General features: G+C 46.8%; 1 protein-coding gene across 1 annotated transcript in view; it reads left to right on the top strand.

Annotated features, from left to right (window-relative positions):
• Positions 1-21,399, top strand: part of KCNS3 (potassium voltage-gated channel modifier subfamily S member 3) — a 30,821-nt gene extending 9,422 nt beyond the window's left edge. The window contains exons 2-3 of the mRNA XM_037035473.1: positions 12,051-12,237; positions 19,397-21,399. Of these exons, the coding sequence (XP_036891368.1) occupies positions 19,456-20,931 (1,476 nt within the window). The 5' untranslated portion in view covers positions 12,051-12,237; positions 19,397-19,455 and the 3' untranslated portion in view covers positions 20,932-21,399. The remainder of the gene's footprint in view (positions 1-12,050; positions 12,238-19,396) is intronic.
• The last annotated feature ends 831 nt before the right edge of the window (positions 21,400-22,230 follow it).

Genomic DNA, 22,230 nt, shown 5'->3' with positions numbered 1-22,230 from the left:
TCCTAGCGTGGCTTCCCCAAGCAGAATGGGATGTTTGTGAAAGCATGAAGACATTATTTTCTACTTTCTAAATAATGGATTAGATGTTCTATAAACCATCATATTTGTTTTACTATGTCTTTTAAAAAGTTTAGTAAAGCTTTTTTCCCCACCCCACCAAATAGTCACTGTGGCAATTTACTACAGCAGAGAGCACTTGGCTCTTGGAGACTTTTGTTGAAAATATGCTGAGGATTTGTGATTTGGCAACAGCACTCTGTCACTTCCAGCAGCAATAAAAGCTCCTCTACGAGGCTTTGGAAATGTCTTCATGTGCCAGGTGCTCGGACTGGGTACAGAGAAACACTAGCTTGGTCAGGAAATCCAGCCCAGTGTCCTGGAGCCCCTAAGAAAGGCCGTGTGATGAGAAGACACCCCCAAGCAGCCTTCTCCAATCTATTTTGAGCAGGAAAATCCTAGTCCTCTAGCCTTAAGAGAGCGCTCATTTAGTCTTATTTCCACCAGACATCTCCCTCTTCCTGTCTGCAGTGTGCCAGATATCGAGTTCACTGGGTGTCCGTGATATTACTGCCAGTGGGGTTCTGCCGGCACAAGGAAGAGGTGCCTGTTCACGCTAGAGGTGTGTGCGTGAGCCTGGGTGTGCGGCACATCAGAGGAAAGGGTCCCGCAGGCGGTGACATTGGAGCTGATTTCTTGCAGACAGAACTGGAATTAACTGGAGAAGAAGGAAAGGGAGGGAACAGCTTCACTGAGGTTTGGAAACGAGGGTGGGGACGGTAAACAGTTTGACGGGGCTTCGGCAGAGGACTCTGAAGTAGGTTGCTGGGCGCTGAGACCAGAGAGCCAGGCAGCCATGTTCTTGCTTGACATCCGAGGAGTTGGGACTGTATCCTGAAGACACGAGGGAGCCACTGAGGGTTTAGGCGAGGAATTGACACGTCCTCATTGGTGGTTTAGAAAAGTCCCTCTGGCCACCTGAGGAGAGGGACAGGGTGTTAGTGAGACATGGGACAAGATGATGTCACTGGCTTATCTCCTAGAGGGACTGGAGGTCACCTCTGTCATCCAGGTAGTTAATCTGGCCCGTTTCATGATTCCTCAAATTCCTTAATCTTCTAAATTCTCTCTGTCTTGTATTTTAAGGCCAACAATGGAGAACTCTCTGGGAAAGTTGAAGGAAATTTTTGGCCACACACCTGTTTCCTCTTCCTGCAGCTCCCTCATTTCCTTTGGGTAATGACCCCTCCCTGTTTGAATGACCTCTTGGTGGAACAGTAAATGCTAAGGATGTCCCCGGCGGTTCCCTCTGCCAGCTTCTCCTGGTCCCAGTGCAGCCAGTGGAAGGGCAGATAACGTCGGCTTAGCCCAGCCTGTTGGGGGCTCTGACGGTTGAGTGACTCAGGATGGAGGAGGCCACTGAATGTGTTAGTTCCCCGACTGGCCCCCTGACCAGCCCTCTTCTTCTGTGAGTAGTTTCTGCTTCCAGGGCCTCCCGAAGTGCCCTGGCTCCTGCCTGATTCCAGGTGTGGTTCTTCAGACTTCCCTTTGACCCTGAGGGCTTCAGGTAGTTTTCTGACAAAAGCCACATTTGCTTAGTCAGCCACACCAGTTGCTCTTGCTTGTATCCAAAGAACCCTAAAGAGATGCGGGAAATGTCCAAAGGTCTTACTTCACGCCATTAGTAAAAAGTAATCTCCTAGCCGTCTCAGTTGGTTCTGAACAGGGAACAGAGAGCGAACATGAGGACGGTGTTTGCTGAAAGGGAATGAAGGATGGACTGAAAGGGGCGTGGAGACCAAGGCGCTGGCTTCCCAGCCTTGTTGTCGGTGGTCCTGCTGTGGGAGGCTTTGCCATAGATGAGTCTGCCTGCGGGGGTGGGGGTGGGGCGGAAATAACATCAAATACACGCGGCAAATTCTGTGAACTTAGAATTCCGGTCCTTACTCAAATGATACTTCGGGATCCGCAATACTTAATGGCAAAAATAATAAAAATAAATATTTATATAGCACTTATATAAAGTGCTGGGTACTGTTCTAAAGGTGACATGAGTGTTATCTCATTTTATTGTCATTATAATACTTTGATATATGTATTATTATCTTTTATTACATTAAATTATTATATCTGTCTACCTTCCTATCTCAATAGACGAGGGAACATAAAAGAGAGGTTTTAATCATTTACTAAAGTCATACAACGAGAAAGCAGTAGAAAAAAATCCTGTGCATTTCAGGGGTAACATTAGCTGGCGTGAAGAATGAATCTGGGGGTGAGGAGCGGGCACGGGTCTGAGGCAGGGAGGACTACTGTAGTGAGCCACGGAGCAGGACTGTGGGTGTGGGTTGTACAGAGGCGGGAGGGACGGGGAAAGGGATTTGGGGGACCTTCAGGACTGGAGGATGAAGGGAAAGCGTGGGCTGTTTTATTGCAGAGTCAGGCCATTTGCACGGACGTGTCCCGTAGGCAGTTCTGGGAGTCTGAACTGCAGGAGGGAGCCCTGAGGGGAGATGCACACGCCTGGGCTTCATAGTCGTTGGATGAAATTCCCAGGAAGAGGAGCAGCCTGCCAAAGCCGGGGGGACCCAGGGGGATGAGTGGGAAGAGGACACACGTTGGAGGCCAGCAGATCGCATCCGGGCTGCAGATTTGTTTGATTCGGCTTGTAGTCTTCAAACATGACAAATCGTAGTTGCCAACACGTAAAAACATAGGGCAAGTTCCCATAAAATTGAGACGGGAGAGTGTTTTTACACATTGGGAGATCTGGCCACCCAAAGCCTACAGGTGAGGGTTTGTGAGCCCCTTCTGACCAGGTGAGTGCCCTCCAGCTTGTCACGATGGCCTCGTGCCCTCCTTTTTCATTTTGGGCCCCCGCAGGTGTTTTATTCTGTGACCCCAGATTTAAGGTTTGGGGAGCGGAAGCGGAGTTCCGCAGGAAAACAAGCGTGAGTAAGGAGACGAGAGGGGTCGGGGCACTGCAGGGCCTGGCAGGTGGGCTGCGTGGGACAGGTGAGTCACATGCACGTTGAAACAGTCCTTTGGGTTTGGTCACCTGGAGGGACCCTTAGCAAAAACACTCAGTGCAGTACTAGGGCAAGAATTGTAAGAGAAGGAGGGAGGATGCGTGTAAAAAAAACGATTTTGAGAAGCCGTGTTGCCAAGAGGGATCTGGGGATCTTTGATTTTATTGTTTTTTCATCTGTGAGTGACTTGAGCATATCTATATAGGGATGCCTGTGATATAAAATAGTAATTTCTTTATTTGTCCTTGGCTTACATTTTATAACTCCAAGGAGTCCAGTCTTAGCTCTGGTTGTTCTTAAAACAGAGCACTGCCAGGGTATGGAATGGCCTGAGGGGCTTTCTCTGCCTGGGAAGACGGCCCAGCCAACATCAGATCTTACCTGTGTTAAAGGTATTTTTGCTATTTTATGTGTGAGCAGCAGTGCCTTCAAGTGGATAGTTCTGCATTTTTACAGAAGCAGGAGAAGCTGAGCGGTGCCCACACGGTGATTCGTCGTCTGCATTTACTCATGCGTTTCTATACTGCCCGTTGCCTTTTATCATTGGCTGAGTGGTATCTGTGGGGTGATCTTATCAACCAGCATCATTTCTATTGCATTCGGGGTTAGTGCTTTTATTGGTTTTCATGCCACCTGCCCATTTTTCCATTTAGTTTTTTGTATTTGTTTTATGGTATAGCTTGATCCCATAACTTACTGTGTGTGAATGTGTGTGTGTGTGTGTGTGTGTGTGTGTGTGTTAGACACATCTATGTACTGTTTGATGAAAACTCTTTTTATTAATGAAAATCTGTGTCTCCCTTCTGCAGTGGCTGATAAATAAGCTACTGTGCTTCTGTGGCAACCACGATTTCAAAAGCACATTGGCTCTGATTTTTTTCTCTCAGGAGTGCAGTGGTCAAGAGAGATATTAAAATTTGACGTGAAATGGAAGCAGCCAGTAGCTATCCCTAATCCTAATCCTAACAACTGTCAGCCAATTAATTAATGAATCCATTAATTATTTCACCAAATAATTTTTAAGAACATACTCTGTGTCAGATGGGGTGCTAGGCACTGAGGACATGGTATTGCATGAGAGACACAAAGATTCCAGCCTTTGTGGAGCTCACATATGAGAGGGGAAATGAGGTATAAATAAGAGAAAAAAATAAAGTACATGTCTTTAAGTGTATTTTAGGAATTGATAAATGCCAAGGGGAGGAAATAAAGCCAGGAAGGGTGGTAGGAACTGTTTCCTTGATAGGTATTTCATATAGGTTAACCAAGGAAGGCCTCGTTTGGAAGATATCCTTTGAGTAAAGACCTGCAGGGATTTAGGAAGTGGGCTGTGCGGTCCCCCGGTGGAAGACCATCCCAGGGGCATGGCGATCAGCCAGTGCAAAGGCCCGGAGGCAGAAATGTGCCTCAGTGGGTGTGAAGACTAGCGTGTAGACCAGCATGCCAGCTGGGAATGAGAGTGAGTTCCCCTCTGAGGTATGGATAATCCTCCCCAAAGACAGGGATTTTTGTCAGTCTTATACAACCCCACGTCTGGGATATGGATCCAATGGAATGGAAATGCAGTTATCAGACTATTAAAACCAATTTATGGTTTAGCCATATACATGCTTTTTTAGTAGCTCATTGAATAAGATCTAGCAGTCAGTGTGGGGCCACTCCGATTTCAGAGTAATAAAGAGCATACATAATGTTTTGGTGGATCTGGAACAGCTCTTTTATGATATGAAACTATTTCGAATTTCTATTGGGGCAAAGTCACTGGTATTGCTAATACTGCCCTGGATGGACCACTGCCTGCATTTTTAACAAGAGGAAATACTGCATTTGAGTTAGAGGTTAGTGAAACATCGAGATTATTTTCCCCAGTTAAGTTCAAGGACCTCCCGAATTCTCTCCACAGACCCCGCTCTGTTAGGTGGAGAGTAGTTTCCGTGGGGTCCGAAAGAGAAATGGGGCGATCGAGTGAAATGCTGCTGATGTTTTTGCTCTTGTCCGTCTGCATTGCAGTAGGCAGGGCTGGAGTTCACTGCTTTCGCATTCAGTCACTGCGTTTCCTGGTGGATTGCTGTGCCCAGAGGCAGCCTCCCATGGTTTTGATTTCTAGCAACAGTGATAACTCCAAGAGGTTTTTTTTTTTTAACATCTGTCCGATTCCTTGTGGCTAATTCATTCAGGAGACCTGGGGTATGGTCCCTTTGTACAGCAGACTCCCATGCAGTCTGCTCTCCTTTCCTGGAGACCTCTCTCAGCTCGGGTATTCCTGGCTCACAAAGGGGTGGATGGTCGAGGCAGAGTTCTTGACATTCTGAGAAGAAATGATCTGTATAAATATCTCTAGGTCATAGGACTCCATCCTGGCCGTCCCCCAAGCTTTCTAGTCCCCATGTCTCTGCACATTTTCTTTCCACTCCTTGGAGAAGAGCTTCTGACTCTTGCCGGTGTCTTTAACTTGTTCATATCTGATGGGACCTGTGGACCCTCAGGGCTCAGTGCAAATGTCCCCTGTTCATGTGCTTGTCCCTACTTCCCTGTCCTGGAAGGACCCTTTATGGCTCTTACTCCTGCAGCCTTTTCTGGGCGCCGCCCCTCACAGTACCCGACACAGTCAGCCTGGTAGTGTGTGTGGTCATTTACTTACCTATTCTCCTAGGAGTTCTTCTGAGTTCCTATAAACCCCAAGGGCAGGAGCCACATTGGCCTTGGTTCCTCTTAGTTCTCAGGACAGTGCCTGCCATGAGGCAGAGGCGAAAGGACAGTGGAAGCGTGTGGTTCCCACAAGTGACATAGGATCATGTCCGCTGAAGATTCTGTCTTACCCAGATCTGTGAGTTCACTGGTCTAGACCACTCCACCCTCCCCGCCCCTGCAAATACTGACCAGAGCTGCTTAGAACCTTTTCTTTTCCCAAGTAGAAATAACTGTTTTCTTAAGTGTTTTATAGTACTTGTAAAGATTCTCACATAATGTGGAGAAGTACAGAGTAGGAAGCAAAAATCACCCCAAATTGTCACCCAGACAGGATGCATTTAACCTTTGGGTGTATATTCTTATAGATTTTTTTATTTGATCAAAGCAGACATATTTTGTAAGGACCAGATCATGCCATATATTGTATTAACTACTGTCTTTGTTCCCTCCGTGTGTTGTGACTTTTGTGCGGTGCAGCATGGTGGTGCAGAGAATGGCTTTAGACCATTATCGTTTGAATTCAGACCCCGAGGCTGGCACATCATAGCTGTCGACCCTGGAGAGTTAGTTATCAGCTCTATCTGCCTGCATCTCCACGGGCAAAGGGAAGGCAGTGAGGGTCAGGTGGGCTCAGACATGCAGACACTGGGCAGGCCTGGCTGTTCAGGAGCTCTTACCATCACTGCTTCAGTGTTTTTTAGTGGCGCGGTCTTCTACTGCATGGCCCCCTCCCAGTCCGTGTAATCGTGCCCGTGATGGTGGGCATTTAGGTTGCCTGGCTTTTTGCTCTTACAAATAAGTAATGATGCAGTAAACATCCTTGCCACGTATCCCTTTGCACTGGTCTGATTTATGTGCCCAGGATACATTCCAAATGTATACCTGTAGAAATTTCTGATGTACCTTGCGGCCCTGTTCTCCAGAGGCTTCCTTTAACTGGCTTCTACCCTGTCAGCACTGCGTGATCTATGTTTTCCCCTGTACGCTCGCAAATTGCTTGCTTTCCGTTCCTCTTTCTGTGACTGTTGGTGCAGATGTTTGGCGCATTGGCCATTGAACACGTGGGAACAGATGAGACTGAGCACAGGGTCTAACGCCCTTAGGTGGGCTGACGTGCAGACAGTTTCCTGGCTGAGGTCAGAACCTCGGCTTGTGGCCAGCCCTCTTGCTGGGTGACTCCTGCAAAGTGGAGGGAGTCAGGGCAGAGCGTTCCTTTCTGGGGCCAGTAGAGGTGCCGTGGTCGCATGGGCCACTAAGGGAGGCCCAGGGCCCTACGGACACATGGGGATGACCATGTGGGGGACAGTGGTTGTGTGGTTTAGCTTCCTCCCAGGAGGTGCACACCCTTCCACAGGACTTTCTTTCTGCTGATTGTCTTGCCGGCCGCCTCCCCGTCCCCCCCACAGCGGATTGTCTAGAAACAGAACCGGAGCAGAGGAGAACGGTGCGTGGTTTCCCGTGTTTCCAGCTGCAGGCACTTCTGGCGTTCACTCTTTCTGGAGAGCCAGGAGAAACGTAATTTATATTAACCTTTTAGATATAATTTAGAGGTGCTACGTTGGAGAGCGCTTTCTGAGTTTTCTCTCGGGAGATCAGAACTTTTGGAAATTTTTAATCCCTGAATATATTAGACTCTGAGAAGTTTTTATTTTCTCCTTAAGACAGATAAAAAAAGTAAAACATCATTGTAAATTCAAGCAAGGATTTCTCCTATTTTAATGTACTTCTTAAAATTTGACAATTTGGAAAAAGTTAGTGCAGACATATCCTTAGTAATCAGTCTGAATCACCTAGAAGGTATTGTATTATTCTCATTGCTTTGAATTATTGACTTTTAATATAAGTGTAATTTTTCTGCCACTCTAAATCCAATTATGATGGTCTGCTTGTGATATTTTAATTTTATTTAAGCAAAATCCTGGACCACAATTCTCATTAGTTAAGCAAAATGGAGGTAGGGTTGAATTTCACCTTTCATTATTATGATTGTTATTTAATTTTAGATTCCATTGAACATTGGTCTGTGATGGATGAAGAGTGGCAAGATTACAAAACAGAGATGTATTTGCATGTTCCCTGGGAGTTCGGTGCGTCTCCAGAAGGTTGGAGCTGGGTGGGGAGTCAGTTAGCTAGCCAGAGCACAGCATCTGTAGGGAGCCAGAGCGGCCCCCGGCTCTGAACCTGCATTAGTGCCCGTGAGTCATCCTGTCCCAGACAGTGTTAGCAGGTAGAAGACAGACTCTCAGAGGAAGTCACTGACCTTCTCTCTAGACTCAAATTGCATGGAGTGTGCTTTGAGTTTCATTAAAAGGCTAACCTTCGTTTTATCTTTTCTCATTTGCCAACTTTTGCTTGTCTGACACCAGAAATGACATGACTGAATTCTGAAAGGTCAAGCATTTGGGGGGATATCCCCAGCTCCTGTCAGCAGATAAAGTATTGGCACAATCTGTAGTTCTGAGCTTTCTGGACTTAAACAGCTTCCAAAGATGTGTCTGCGGTCCTTTCACTCTATTTTAGAGCAGTGCTTCTCAACTGGAGATGATTTTGTCACAACCGTGGGGGAGAAGAGGAGACACGCTACCGGTATTAAGTTGGGTAGAGGCCAGGGATGCTGCTAACCATCCTACAGGGCATAGAACAGCCTCTCCAAGAAAGTCACCTGGCCTTAGAATGCCAGTAGTGCTGAGATGGAGAAACCCTGCTTGTAGAAGTTTGCAAGACCAGCATGTCTCCAGGGAAGCTGGCTGGCTGCCAAGAGGATGCCCAGAGGTGCCACTTACCTGGAAATCTTATCACGGGTCAGGCTTAGGCTCGCTGTCAGCCTTGCAACTTGGGAAACTCTCTTTCCAGAGTCCCAGAGCTGATCAGGCTCTAGGAGGTTGACTTGCACAGAAACCCGCAGGAAACTGAGTAATAAACCTTGCCCTGCCTTACGAGTTTCCCCAGGCAATAGCACTCGTGGACAGAGTGAGCCGAATGTGTGTGTTGGCTTCATAGCTCATATGTTCGCTGTTGGCAAAGTACCCAGGAACTGAAATCCTCAGGAGGTACCTCCAGGAGCCCAGAATCAGAACAAGGGGAGATTGGGGGGTTATCTCATGATACCCAGAATTCTGAGGTCTGGACACTTAAACTTCCACTCAAGATGAATCCCATCAGGGTTGGAGAGGATGCGTCTTTAAGATAAGACTGTCTTTGAAAGTACTGGGCTGGGTCTTGGTAACCGGCTTTGATCTTTTGCATTCCGCTTCCATTGCTGACCAGCTTCCTTTCATGATCTATATTGATTCTTTTAATCAATGGACTACAGTCTGGCCAGCTCGGGGGAGAGGATTTGGTTCAATAGAAACCTGTCAAGCACCATCATGTATCAGGGATAATTAGTATGAAGACTGATATTAGGACACGGTTCCTAACTGGAGGCTTTCTCAGTCTAGTGGGTGGCATTGAGGTGACATTTTAGAAGAATGTGAGCAGGGCAGTGACCAGTCAACTCAGGATTCTGTGCGAGTACAGAGGACACATATCTGGGCTGTCCTGTCACTTGCAGTGTCTGCTTTCATCTGTCAGGTCTCAGACACTGATTATATCGTTTAAATTTTGGAGGGAACCTTATTCCTGTGATTCTGAGCCCTGGGGGGAGGGCACAGGGGTCATCCCTCCTGTGCGCTGTCTGCTTGTCCATCTGATATTCCCAGTTCTGTTCCAAGACTGGATGTGTGATCTCTGGGTAATGAAAAGGTCCAACATGTCGTCTTCGCTTCACCTTTCCCCCCCGCCAAGTAATGTAGGCGGTCGTTTTGTCCATTTTGAGTGATATAGTCAGCCCATCAGGAAATACAGGCACACTGGAGGGAGGCGCAAAGTTGATGCAGAGTGTCCCCTTTGATTGTGAAGAGAGGAATTCTGCAGAGACTCGCGTGAACCTGATGGGTTTTGCTAGGATCCTGATGAATCACCCAGCAAAGTCAGAAACCTGCTCACGCGCTCCGTCACAAATGATACTCTTCTTTGATAGGTGCCACACTGATAGGAATGGCAAGAGGGCAGAGAAATCGGGTTTTTAAGCAGGACGGGGAGGATGTATTTGATGTGCTTATTTTTATTCCCCAAAGCCTGCCGGTTTGGGGCATGTTCTGCCCGCAACTCTCAATCCTTCCTTAACCTTCCCCAGCAGCTTAACATGATCTTGATTCCCTACACTCATTGAGAGCAGGCAGACGTACCTGCTGTGGAATCCTGACTCTGGCACTCATTAGGTGTGGGGCTTTGGGCAAATAGCTTCTCTGAGCCTTCCTGTCCCACCTGTGACATTGGGAATGACAGCACTTACCCCTTACAGTGGCTGAGGACAGAGGTGACATGTGTGAAACCTTGAAAAGGTTCCTGGAATGGTGTGAGGACTCAGAAAATGCTAGTTATCATTTTCCGTGGGGAAGGTCGTGCTTAGAATGTGAATGCCCTAAGAGGGGTGTGAATTGGTGTACAATCACACCTAGAGCTTTGACTAGTATTACATTTCCTCCTCCCCCTCCAAACTGCAGCTTTTTGGACAGGAATCATGCTGATGGAAAGTGAGGCAAAGCACAGAATTCTGAGGTTGGGGGAGAGGGAGAGAGAAAGGGACAGGCTGGGATGTAGTTCATTCATCAGACATTGATGGATGGCCCACTAGGTACCCATGTCTGTAAAAAATACTTGGCTAGTGTCAGTCTTTCTGTCCCTGGGCCAGCCCTGTCCTTTGATGAGCTGGTGGCCAGGGGTGCTTGGGGTTTCTTAGATGTGCTCAACAGCCTAAATACTTTGTTGTTTTTTTTGTTTGGGTTAATTTTCTCTTCCCTTAAAATGTGCCACACTTGGAAAGAGGTCCGGTAGGGGAAGGAGGACTGTCTGTCTTAAGGGGCACGGCAGCATTTCTAGGTTTCGTTTGAATGCAGGTATCTGAGGCTACGGGGAGGCCCTGCAGCAGGGGCAGGAGGAGGAGAATTATTTTAGCTCCTGAAATGATTTTATTTATCCCTGTTGAGGTTTCTCCACCTCTTCTTCCAAGAATCCTGTCTCAGGAGTTCAGTTTGGGTGGAGCTATATTTTTCTCCTGAATCATTCTCCCTTGTTATCTCTACTAGAGGTGGAAAATCTTTAAAGGGATTGCTGTGCCCACAGTTCGCGGGGACCAGCTTGGAAACTGTTTTGCTCTATTTCCTCCTGTTGCCTCCTAGTTGTTGTCAGGACACCTTTACTTGTGTCATGTGGTCTGGGGCCTGCGGGCTCCTGGGGGAGGAGAGGGGCGGGCTCTGCATCCTGTCTGTGATCCCAGAGCTGGGCACAATGCCCTGTGGATCTCAGGCTGTAATGCAGTTTGCTTAGTGACAGAAATAGCCAGAGGCACTTCTTTGACTCTTCCTGAGGCTCAGCATCAATCTTTTCTTTTTCCTCCAAACCCACACCTTTGGACCAGGTATTGATGGGAAAACGTGAAAATCTATGGCTGAATGCTTTAGATACTAACACAATGCTAAGAGAATGCATCAACGTGAGGCAAGGCTTACCTTGTTGTGAGCTGAATTTTTTTGCACTTTTTATTTCATTCAGAGAGAGAATTGAAATTCGTCTTTTTATTTGTTTTGATACAAACTCAGTTCTCCCTCTGTACACCTCTACATGCACAGACATACACACGTGCGCGCACACACATGCGTGCACACACACGCACACACCCATGCAGACTCTGATCAGCTCCTATAGTCATTCTCACCTGTGAAGTACAACGGTGCACAAATAAAGCAACATTGAATTTGGCCAGCCTTTGTAGCCTATTGATTTTAAATTAGAGCAGCAGTGTTAATTCTATTAGGGCAGCCACACTGAGAACTTGGTCTTGGAAATGGATTAAAATGTATTCATTAGATATTTCTAAGTATATTCTTGATGGATTAGCTAGGAAAAATAACACACCTGGAAGAAACTGTGGGGGGAATGAGTGAGGGCAGTCATAATTCTAGTGCCTCATTTTATAGTTGGATGTTCTGTTGGCTTTGGAGTCCCTGGAGATGTCCCAAGTGTCCACTACAGTCAAGATCTGAGAGCCCTTAAGCCTGAGAGTAGTTGTGAATCTCGAGTCTCCATGATGATGGTTCTCGACCCACCTGTCCAATGGGAGTGATGGTTCCGTGGGGGGCAGGAAAGACTGCCCCTTCCCTGAGAGTTATCAGGGGTCTGAGATACGGGCTAATCAGTCAAGCACCCTTGTGCAGAATCTGCGATAGAGTGTCTTGTCTTGGGTGTGTTTCCTCCGTGGGGTTACAGCTTGATTGATGGTTTGTTTTGCAGGTGAGAGTGATTTCCCAGCGGCTTCTTTGTGCCACCAGAGAACAAGATTCTTCTCTTCTTTTTGGCCACTAAATGCCTCTGTGCACCACATATTCCAGTGGGGGAAGAAGGGCGGAGCTTCATGGATGACGATGGACATCCCACTAGCCAGGATGAGGGCAGACTGCGAGACATCAACACCACAAGGGTAAGAGGTCCTTTCTGATAGTTTCTCTGGCTCTATTACTTGTCAAAGGAAGGAGAGAACAAACCTCACAGTGTAGTGACAGAAATGAAGGTGAAACGCCAGGGAGACTATTTTGATTGTGAAGTCACTGGGCAGTTGGGGCAGGTGACTGGAGGGAGAGAAAGTATCAACCGGGAAAGATTAGGTTGAAGTTGTGCTGAGGGATGTGGCAGGCCAGCCCAGGGAGATTTAGGGTCCACATGGCCCACCCCTGCTTTTGACATTGATAGTTCAGACTTAAGAGAGTGGCACTACTGTTTGTGTGACAAGATTCTGTTCGTGTCCATCTGAGTTGGTTTGACTTGCAATGAGTGCTGTAGAGTAAGAGTCTGGCTCAGGTCACATGGTCGGGGGGGAGCTTATTGGCAGTACCTGGCCCAGAGACACATTTTCACTGAGACACATGATGTTGAAAACATGCTGGATCCATTCAAGTTAAAATTAAGTTATCTCACATAAAGGGCAGGACTTCCGGGCTCTCCTGGAACACTGAAAAGACAGCTACACTGGTCCTAAGTCCCCACAAAGAGCTCTGGCCCTGGGTAGCCTGTCTCTCAACAACCGCAGGCGGTTCACCACACAGTCCCCAACCAACCCAGTTCGTTTGTTTAACTCACTTATGTGGCCACTGGAGGCATTTCGTTTCACCACGCCTACTTTGATCACTGTGTTAGCTCTTTGATAAAAACATTATAGCCTTTGTTAGCTCTTTCCGATAAAAGGGATGATCTTTCACTAGACTGTGGACATCCGTTAACACCAGGGGCTGGGGGCTGTGGGCTGTGGATATGACAATAAGGAATCACTTCCATGGAAGAGCTTAGAGTCTAATGATAATGATGATCAGATCTGTGGGGGTTCGGGGGAGGAGAAATGTAAAGCACCTTATAGTATCTTGTGGTGAGTACTAAAACGAAGGGCTATGGGAGAAGGTGAGTGGAGTTCAGAAGTTGCGTAGGGGCACTATTACTTTGGTCTAGCGAATTTAGATTCTCCGAACTCCCTCCCCTGGACACCGGAGCATCACCGATAGCCATTCGTGTGGGTTCTTCCATGCGAAGGGACGCAGTTGGAAACTTGATGGCGTACCTACTGCAGAGGTAAGGGTCCCCTCTTGTGGCAAAGTCCACAGTTTTCCTGTTTCTGGATGAAAATCTTTCATCTATGATTCTTTGCTTTTCACAAATAGGATTGATTTCTACTACTTGGTTCATTAAATCATTCAGCTGCCTAAGCAGCCCTCTGCTGGGAGATGAACTGTGTGCATCACAGGGGGCCATGATGTTGCCGGAGCAGGGGCGGTCTTGCTAATAGGGGTCCAGGGGCAGGAAGGGAAGGTAGAGGTACTGTTACTTCCACCTCCTATTTTTGGAATGAGGATTGATAAGTATCTTGTGTTTTTGTTTTCGAAAAACTTTTGCATTTATCATTTACCATCAAAGTGTGTCTGTCATCTTTTATAAATTGAGAATTGACCCTCTCAAGGCCAGGTAGCTGGGAAATAGCAACTCCAAAACAAGTTTTCAGATCCCTAGCCTTTTACTCTGTTTTTCAGTTCAGCATAGACAAGGGGACCCAGTGCACTCATTTCATTTGGTTCAACATGTAAAGGTTGAGCTTCAGTTATGAATGTTCTGAAGTAGGGTGACCCGAGGCCCCGTGTCACTGGTGTCATGTCAGCTGTGCCCATGGTGTCAGAACATGTCCGGTGGGGACAGACCTAAAAGTGCCCTCTCCTTGCTGTCTGTTTGGCCAGCGGGACCCGTGGTATAGCCAGGCTTCCTCACGGAGTGGGGCTGAGCAGTTTGCAAGGTTCCTGGGGGGATAGTTGCATGTCGGAGCCTCAGGATGTCCCAGGAATGCTGGTCCCTGGAAACAAAGACTCAAACCCAGAAGGCTCTTTAACGTTTTGTGTGTTCTGCATTCTGGCTCTGGGCATATGTTTCTAGATGTTGCACGAACAGTTATTTCTTTCTTAGGATTGCACTATGTTAGCTGTGGTGAAAATACTCTGATCCGCGAAGACCTGAACCAAGGACCACTAGCCTTTCCATCTCCAAGTTTGCAATCAGAGTGGACTGTATATTCCTGTTGACAATTTGTCTGCTCTTTCTGGCCCCATTATTTACTTCTCATGCTCTCTCTCTTCCTCTTTCTGTCTTTATGTGTGACCTTTGCCAGTACACCAGGGGCTTGCTCTAAGACAAGGTCGTCACTAGGGAAGGAGCCCGGTGGGGTGGCATGCTCTATCTATGAGTGTGGATTGAGTTTAGATTTTCAATTCTCTTTACATTTTCTTGGTTTTATTTGGAATGTTCTCACATAGTGTAGACAGAAATAGAATTTAGTATGGCCTACCCTTTATAAAAACAAAAATAATTTTAAAATTAATAGAATGAAATACATCTTTTTTAAAAGAAAGTTCCCAACAGATGATAGTATTAATATAGAAAAATGCTCCCTTTTTTTTCTTTTTTTTTATACTTTATTTATTTATTTTCAGAAAGAGGGGAAGGGAAGGAGAGAGGGAGAGAAATATCAATGTGTGGTTGCCTCTCATGTGTCCCCCACTGGGAACTGGCCTGCAACCCAGGCATGTGCCCTGACTGGGAATCGAACCGTGATCCTTTGCTTCACAGGCCCGCACTCAATCCACTGAGCTACACCGGCCAGGGCCCTTTTTTTTCTTTGATGGAAGGAATAATGTAGATTTTGGACTAGTGAGAAGAAAAAAGGAATCTAAGTTTTCATTTCCTTTTATGGAATTGACTTTAAAAAGTGGTTCTGCCCAGTTAAAAACTGGTTTGTATTTGTCACACTTGTGTTACTTTTCTGAGCAAGGCAAGTGCATGTCAAAGCCATGGATACACACATGTACACACATATGTATCAGCCTTGAGTAGACATGGTTTTGAGAGTATTTTTTCGTGTGAGTTTGAGAGCAAGCAGCAGTGAGAGAGGTAAGAAGTAAATGGCTCTGAAAAGGCTTAACAGGTATCAATCGGGGTGAAGTGGATCAATATAATTTTTCTTTTGGGATCCCCATGAATATCTTGGACTTTTGACATCATTGTCTTTCTTCTCCATCTTACAAACACCAAGAGGCACAAGGTGTGCAGATACCGTGTATAGTGTTCTCGGAACAAGTGGTTTGGATTGATAGTAGCAGGGAGATGGATGCCGTGAGTCTAATCTCTTCCTGAGGAAGAGAATCAAAATAGTGGTTGATTTTTCTGCCTTACATCCAAATGCTTTCTGTATCCACAGACGTGCCTGATTTGAGGACCTGTGTGTTCTTGGCGTGCTAGTAACAATAGTCCCTTACCGAAGAGTACAGCATTCTTTAATAAAGATGACAATAAAATATGTGAATTTAAAGATCAGCTAGTCCCTCTTTCCTCCCACTTTTTGAAAAAAAAATTAAATGCTCATATTTGAGGCACAGTGGAAAGAGTCTGTCCCATAAAAGCCGGATAATGTTGACTAAACTCTGATCCTGTTTGCAACATTGGGGTGTAAGACCTTAGGATGGCTGGGAGAATTATAGGGCGTGATTCACTCATCCAGTGATAACCACCGGTGTCCGGGAGCTGCATGAATTGCTGGGAAAGAAAGGATGAACAGTCGTGTCTGCTAAAATACTTGCCATAGCACATGGCCCAAAAGGTGCTCAGCAAATTCTCCTGACACCATTTTTGATGGGGAATTTTAACATGTGCAAACATAGAGACACTAATACGTTAAACTTTTCTGTACCCAACACTCAGCTGCAACAGTTACTCGCTCGTCTTGTGTGATTAGTGCCCCGACTCCCTGCGGCTCTCCATAGATTACTTGGACGTAAATGTCAAACACAGCATAATTTTATCCATAGTATTTTAGTATATACTTCTAAAAGATAACAATTTTTTGAAGAGCATAATTGCTATGTTATTAGCACATTGAAAAAGTAACAATAATTCTTTTATGTTTCACGTGTTTAGTTGGTGTGGAACTGTCACCGATTTCCACATTTTATTTTAAGCATTTGACCAGCTGGAGTCGGGACCCATATTAAGCCCACACACTGAACCTACTTGATATGTCATTTATTTGATCCACATCACTTGTCTCCTATGGTTTCCCAGAGTCTGGATTTTGCTGATTGCATCCTCTAGTGTCATTGAACTGTTTTTTGTGAAATCCTCTTTGATTTCAATGGGAAGAGCTAGAGGCTGCATCAAGTTCAGGCATTTCTTTTGGCGGGGGTGGGCGGGCTGGAATACTGCAGAATTGTGTGTATATTTCCATCAGCAGGTACATTATGTCTTGTGGTCTCATTTTTGCTATATCAGGCTTAATCAGTGGATTTGGGTACTCTGTTACTCTTATCTACCTGCAATGAAACTCCCCGTTAGCTTTTTCTCCTTGTTTTAGAGGGTGTGGGGAACAAATAATAAAAGGGATGTTTGCATTCACGAGGCACTGTGGGCTTGTAAAGGAATCTCTCTGTGGTGTGTAAAGGTGGGGGAGTTCCTTCTTCCGTGCCCTCGTCACCTGCTGTGGGACAGACACAGCCAAGGAAACCAACTCTGTGCTCTGGCCGCTGTGACTAGGAGAAGCTCAGCTTGTCCACCAAGCAAAAGCTTTTGATCTGATCCAGAGATGCGTTCCTTTTCTCTGTCAGGAAAGCCCCACAGAAAGAAGCCTTTGGTTTTGGGATGTGTGCTGCTTTTATGATTAGACTTTGTGGAACGAAGGGCCCTCCTAATGGGCTTTTCACTGGCATGGAGTCAATGCCAAGCGAGGAGGAGAGGCTGGAGGATTGATATTATGGGTGAGAACCGTGTTCTTTAGAGAAGTGACTGCAGGATGATTGTGACATGATCATGTGCCCAAGGATTGTGAGACCTGCTCAGGTAGGGAGTGTGGTGCAGGCGGACACTGGCTCTCTGTCATGGTGGCTTTTGGGGACAGCCGAGGAAGTGAAAAGTAATCCACCAGGAGATAGCTTCCATTAAAGTCTTAATGCCAGCTTAGCTGAAACCAGCTCCTTGGCACGTTTCACTCCCCTGCTTGCCACGAACAGAAGCTTGCTCTCAGGGAGCGGAAGTTCCATGAATATTTGACCGAGCCGTGAGCTCCAATTTAGGTTCTTCAAAGAAGACATCTGAGTAAAAATAGAAAGCAGAGGCAGAAAGAAGTTATGTCTCTTCGAAGAGGTCAGCAAATCTGTTTATTGGTGGTGTGTCAGGCCAGGCTACGGTCTCTGGTTTCATGGGAGCACATTCAGTGTTGGCGTCCCGAGGGAAAATGCCCGTGTCTTCTCTGTGACCATACACTGCCTGGTGCAGTGGGTGGCAGAAGGCTAGGGCCTCTGGTGTGTCCTTTTCAGAGGGGGAGTCACTTGTGTTTGCGACAGCCTTGGTTTTCTGGAAACATAAGGGGCAAGAAATTCCTTTTCCACACCGTTTCCTCCTCTGGTGGAGTCACCAACTGCCCACTTATGAAGAGCAGAAAACACACCCTCTTTTAGCCTTCCAGCTCCCTTGTCCCCCCTTGCCAGTCAATCACTGAGTACTGTCAATTCTATAAACTTTGTAACTGTCCCTTAAATCTGTCACTTCCTCTTTCTCCACACCATCACTGTCTGGGTTCCAGTCCTTCACCTGCTCTTACCTGTGCTATTGCATCCTGTCTCCTTGCCCCCAGCCCCTGCCTCCTGCTGACCCTGGGGTCTTTCTGAGTCACAGTCACAGATACAACCATGTCCACCCACTGGTTCCGATTGTTCAGTGGTCTTGCCTCCGGATTCTTTAGATGGTTGTACAGCAGGTCCTTGAGTAATATCATTTTGTTCAATGTTATTTTGTTACAGCTTTGACGAGATGCCGGAGGAATGTAACCCTTGTTTATATCAATTAGCCTATGGTAACACTGCTTTTGTCATATGTTCTTGTTGTGGAACCTATAGACAACAATAGAACCTATAGAACCTATAGACAGAGGGCTTAGGGCTTATTCATGACGTGGCTTTTGCACATGCTGTGGTGCCTGCTGTTGGGAATTCCCTTTTCCCTCGTTGGTCAGCTCACGTGACCATCTCCTGCCTTTGGTTTATCTGAACCGTCTGTTTTGAGGACACACCACTGCACTGAATGGTGGTCAAACTCTGTTACTTTCTCTCTGAGAAGTGGGTCTGGCACAATCCGTCTTGGTTAGTGTCCGGACTGAAAAGAGGCTTGACGTGCTGGGCCGGCATAGACTTGGGTGGCATCGACTGGGAGGGTGTGGGGGACTGTGTGGGAGAGGAGGGAGGAGGTGGGAGAGGAGGTGTTTTTGTCGGGGAACTGATAGTGCATTAACTTAAAAAGGTACCCCCGTTTCCCTAGTTTCTTCCACTGTGGGTGTGCCTGAAACACCACCCCTGCTGTGGAAAGATATCTTTGAGATACAGGGTGCTTCAGGACAGGTGGTTAATTGTATCCCCTTGATTGTCCACATTCAAACGTAGGGGACAGGGCTTTCTCTTACAGGAGTGAAACATAGGAACGTAAGGGGAAACGGGCATCTTTTGGGAGAGCTGAGGTGAGCCCCCGGTGGTGTGTGGGTTGGGGGTGGGGTACAGGGCAGAGGGGAGGGATCTTTTTTTGAGGATGCAGGACTCTCCCTGGGGAGAGAGCCCTGGGAACCAGGAGAGACCGGCTACAAGCCGGGCAGCACTAGCCCGTCACGTCTGTGCTGAGCACATCCAAACACCCGCTCCCCTTGGTTGAGACTGGAGATGCCTATATTGTGTAAGTGATCCAAAATGCCTTGCTTTTTTCTTCCCACTAAAGTAAATTTTAGTGGGGAAGTAAATTTTGAATGCTTAATAGGTAAAGAAATAAGAATTGGTATTCATAAAAATGATATAACTGTGTTGTTTTCTTCCTACAATATGGATTGTGAACCCCAGTCTTTGAAAAAAATGTTTTGTGTCGATGTTTTCTTAGTCAAAATGTGCAAGCGCAGTATCCCTTTTTATTTTATTTCCTGCTTTTACTTTTAATGTAGCCCATCATCCTGGAAAGAGCCGCTGAAAACTAAGCTCGGCCAGGCACTGTGGCTCAGTGCTAACACCGTCTTCTGCTCCTTCCAGGTGCAGCGTGAACCTCCTCGTCTTCCTTCCCAGCCAGCTCTCTGCCGCCTGTGTCCGCCATGGTGTTTGGTGAGTTTTTCCATCGCCCGGGACAAGACGAGGAACTTGTCAACTTGAACGTGGGGGGCTTTAAGCAGTCTGTCGGCCAAAGCACCCTCCTGCGGTTTCCACACACCAGACTCGGAAAGCTGCTTGCCTGCCACTCGGAAGAGGCCATTCTGGAGCTGTGTGATGACTACAGCGTGGCCGACAACGAGTACTATTTCGACCGGAACCCCTCCCTGTTCAGATACGTTTTGAATTTTTACTACACGGGGAAGCTGCACGTCATGGAGGAGCTGTGCGTGTTCTCCTTCTGCCAGGAGATCGAGTACTGGGGGATCAATGAGCTCTTCCTGGACTCCTGCTGCAGCAACCGCTACCAGGAACGCAAGGACGAGAACCGCGAGAAGGACTGGGACCAGAAAAGCAACGATGTGAGTACCGACTCCTCCTTCGAAGAGTCCTCTCTGTTCGAGAAGGAGCTGGAGAAGTTTGACAAGCTGCGGTTCGGTCAGCTCCGGAAGAAGATCTGGATTCGAATGGAAAACCCGGCCTACTGCCTCTCGGCCAAGCTCATCGCCATCTCTTCCTTGAGCGTGGTGCTGGCCTCCATTGTGGCCATGTGTGTGCACAGCATGTCGGAGTTCCAGAACAAGGACGGGGCGGTGGATGACCCTGTGCTGGAGGGGGTGGAGATTGTGTGCATTGCTTGGTTCACCGGGGAGCTTGCCATCCGGCTGGTGGCCGCTCCCTGTCAAAAGAAATTCTGGAAAAACCCTCTGAACATAATCGACTTTGTCTCCATTATTCCTTTCTATGCCACGTTGGCTGTAGACACCAAGGAGGACGAGAGTGAGGACATTGAGAACATGGGCAAGGTGGTCCAGATCCTCCGGCTGATGAGGATTTTCCGGATTCTCAAGCTTGCCAGGCACTCAGTTGGACTTCGGTCCCTAGGTGCCACACTGAGGCACAGCTACCATGAAGTTGGGCTGCTGCTTCTCTTCCTGTCTGTCGGCATTTCCATCTTCTCTGTGCTCATCTACTCAGTGGAGAAAGATGAGCACACGTCCAGCCTCACCAGCATCCCCATCTGCTGGTGGTGGGCCACCATCAGCATGACGACTGTGGGCTATGGAGACACCCACCCAGTCACCTTGGCTGGGAAGCTGATCGCCAGCACATGCATCATCTGTGGCATCTTGGTGGTGGCCCTTCCCATCACCATTATCTTCAACAAGTTCTCCAAGTACTACCAGAAGCAGAAGGACATCGATGTGGACCAGTGCAGTGAGGAGGCCCCAGAGAAGTGTCATGACCTACCTTACTTTAACATTAGGGATATCTATGCACAGCGGATGCACGCCTTCATTACCAGCCTATCTTCTGTGGGAATTGTGATGGGTGATCCTGACTCCACAGACGCCTCCAGCATCGAAGACAATGAGGACGTTTATGACACGGCCTCCTTGGAGAATTGCACAGCCAAGTGAGCTGGGGCATTTGTGCCCGCATCTTGTGTCCCGCCCCGATGATAGGTTGACACAGCTTTATAAACCTCCAGGGGTTCGTTAAAATCATTTAATTCTCAGGGTGTACCTTTCAGCCATAGTTGGACATTCATTGCTCCGAAATGATAGAATCCTCTTTATTTTTCTCAGTGAAGTGAATTAAATGCCTTGTTCTGAAATTTATTTTTACAAGAAGGAGTTGTGATATGATTTTGGAAAAAAAAAGAGAAATGGTATTGGGTGGGATGAGCCGCTGCGGTTTCTGTATCATTCCGTGTTTGTCATTTACTCACACCGACCTGTCAATTGCTGACAAGTAGAATCAAAGGCCCAGCTGACTGAAGGCTACATGCATGTAAGATCCACAACATGAGACCGTGCATGTAAATCCATGTTCATGTTCTAGACATGGAAACTAGGAGCCTAATAAACTGCCTAATTCTGTATGGAGAATGTCTTGGTTGTATGATTTTTTTGTTGAGTGAGTACATTTCAGTCTGTTCAAAACTGGCTTGGAAGGAAAATACTCTTTTGGAGCATCCAGACTCCCTTCTGTATGTTTTTGAGTTTTGGATACACAAGGGGCTAGTTTTTTGGTTCCAGGGGCTTGGTGGTTGTTAGAAGATAGTGTCCATCATAAAACACACTGTCCAGTGTAAACTGATGAAACACATATATGTGGAGCACGTAGTCAAATTGACATCTATGAATGAAACATGGGCCCTACAGATATGATTCCAGTATATATTTTGCATTTTATAATTTCTACTGCTAAGATAAAATTTGGTCACCTGGAAATTATCCCTGCCGCTCCCAGGCAGAGACACACATTGCCTTAATGGAAGAAAGGAGAAGTGTACAAACACACAAATGTGATTCATTGTGGCCAGAGCCGTGGAATTTAAGGCATCAAAAAAAGCTACCCCAGCCTCTGTAAGATGCGCCCTCATTTTAAAAGTAGTCTTAGAGGTGGTAATGTCTGCACCTTATGTGGAAACCCCTCATGACAAAAGAAGACAAATGTACTAATTTCCAAAGCAGTGACAGCAATTCCATCCCATGCGGAGAGAATTGAGCTAAAGCCTTCATTTCGGAGATGTACGGCGACTCTAATTCATGCTGTCAGACAGCGTTCTTTCCCTGAGAGCATTTGAATGGAAGAGTCACGTGGATTTTTATCCAACTTTCTGTGTTTGCGGGTGCATTTCACTGAAAAGGCCATTGTCTGTAGGTTGTCTGGTGAAGGTAACTCTCACTCATTACTCCTCTTCATGTTTCCAC

Source organism: Sturnira hondurensis, unplaced genomic scaffold (genome assembly GCF_014824575.4).
Source record: "Sturnira hondurensis isolate 20B ecotype Veracruz unplaced genomic scaffold, ASM1482457v3 Scaffold0022319, whole genome shotgun sequence".
Taxonomy (NCBI): Eukaryota; Metazoa; Chordata; class Mammalia; order Chiroptera; family Phyllostomidae; genus Sturnira; species Sturnira hondurensis.
Note: the sequence above shows the minus strand (reverse complement) of the source record. Positions and strands in the feature narration are given on the sequence as shown.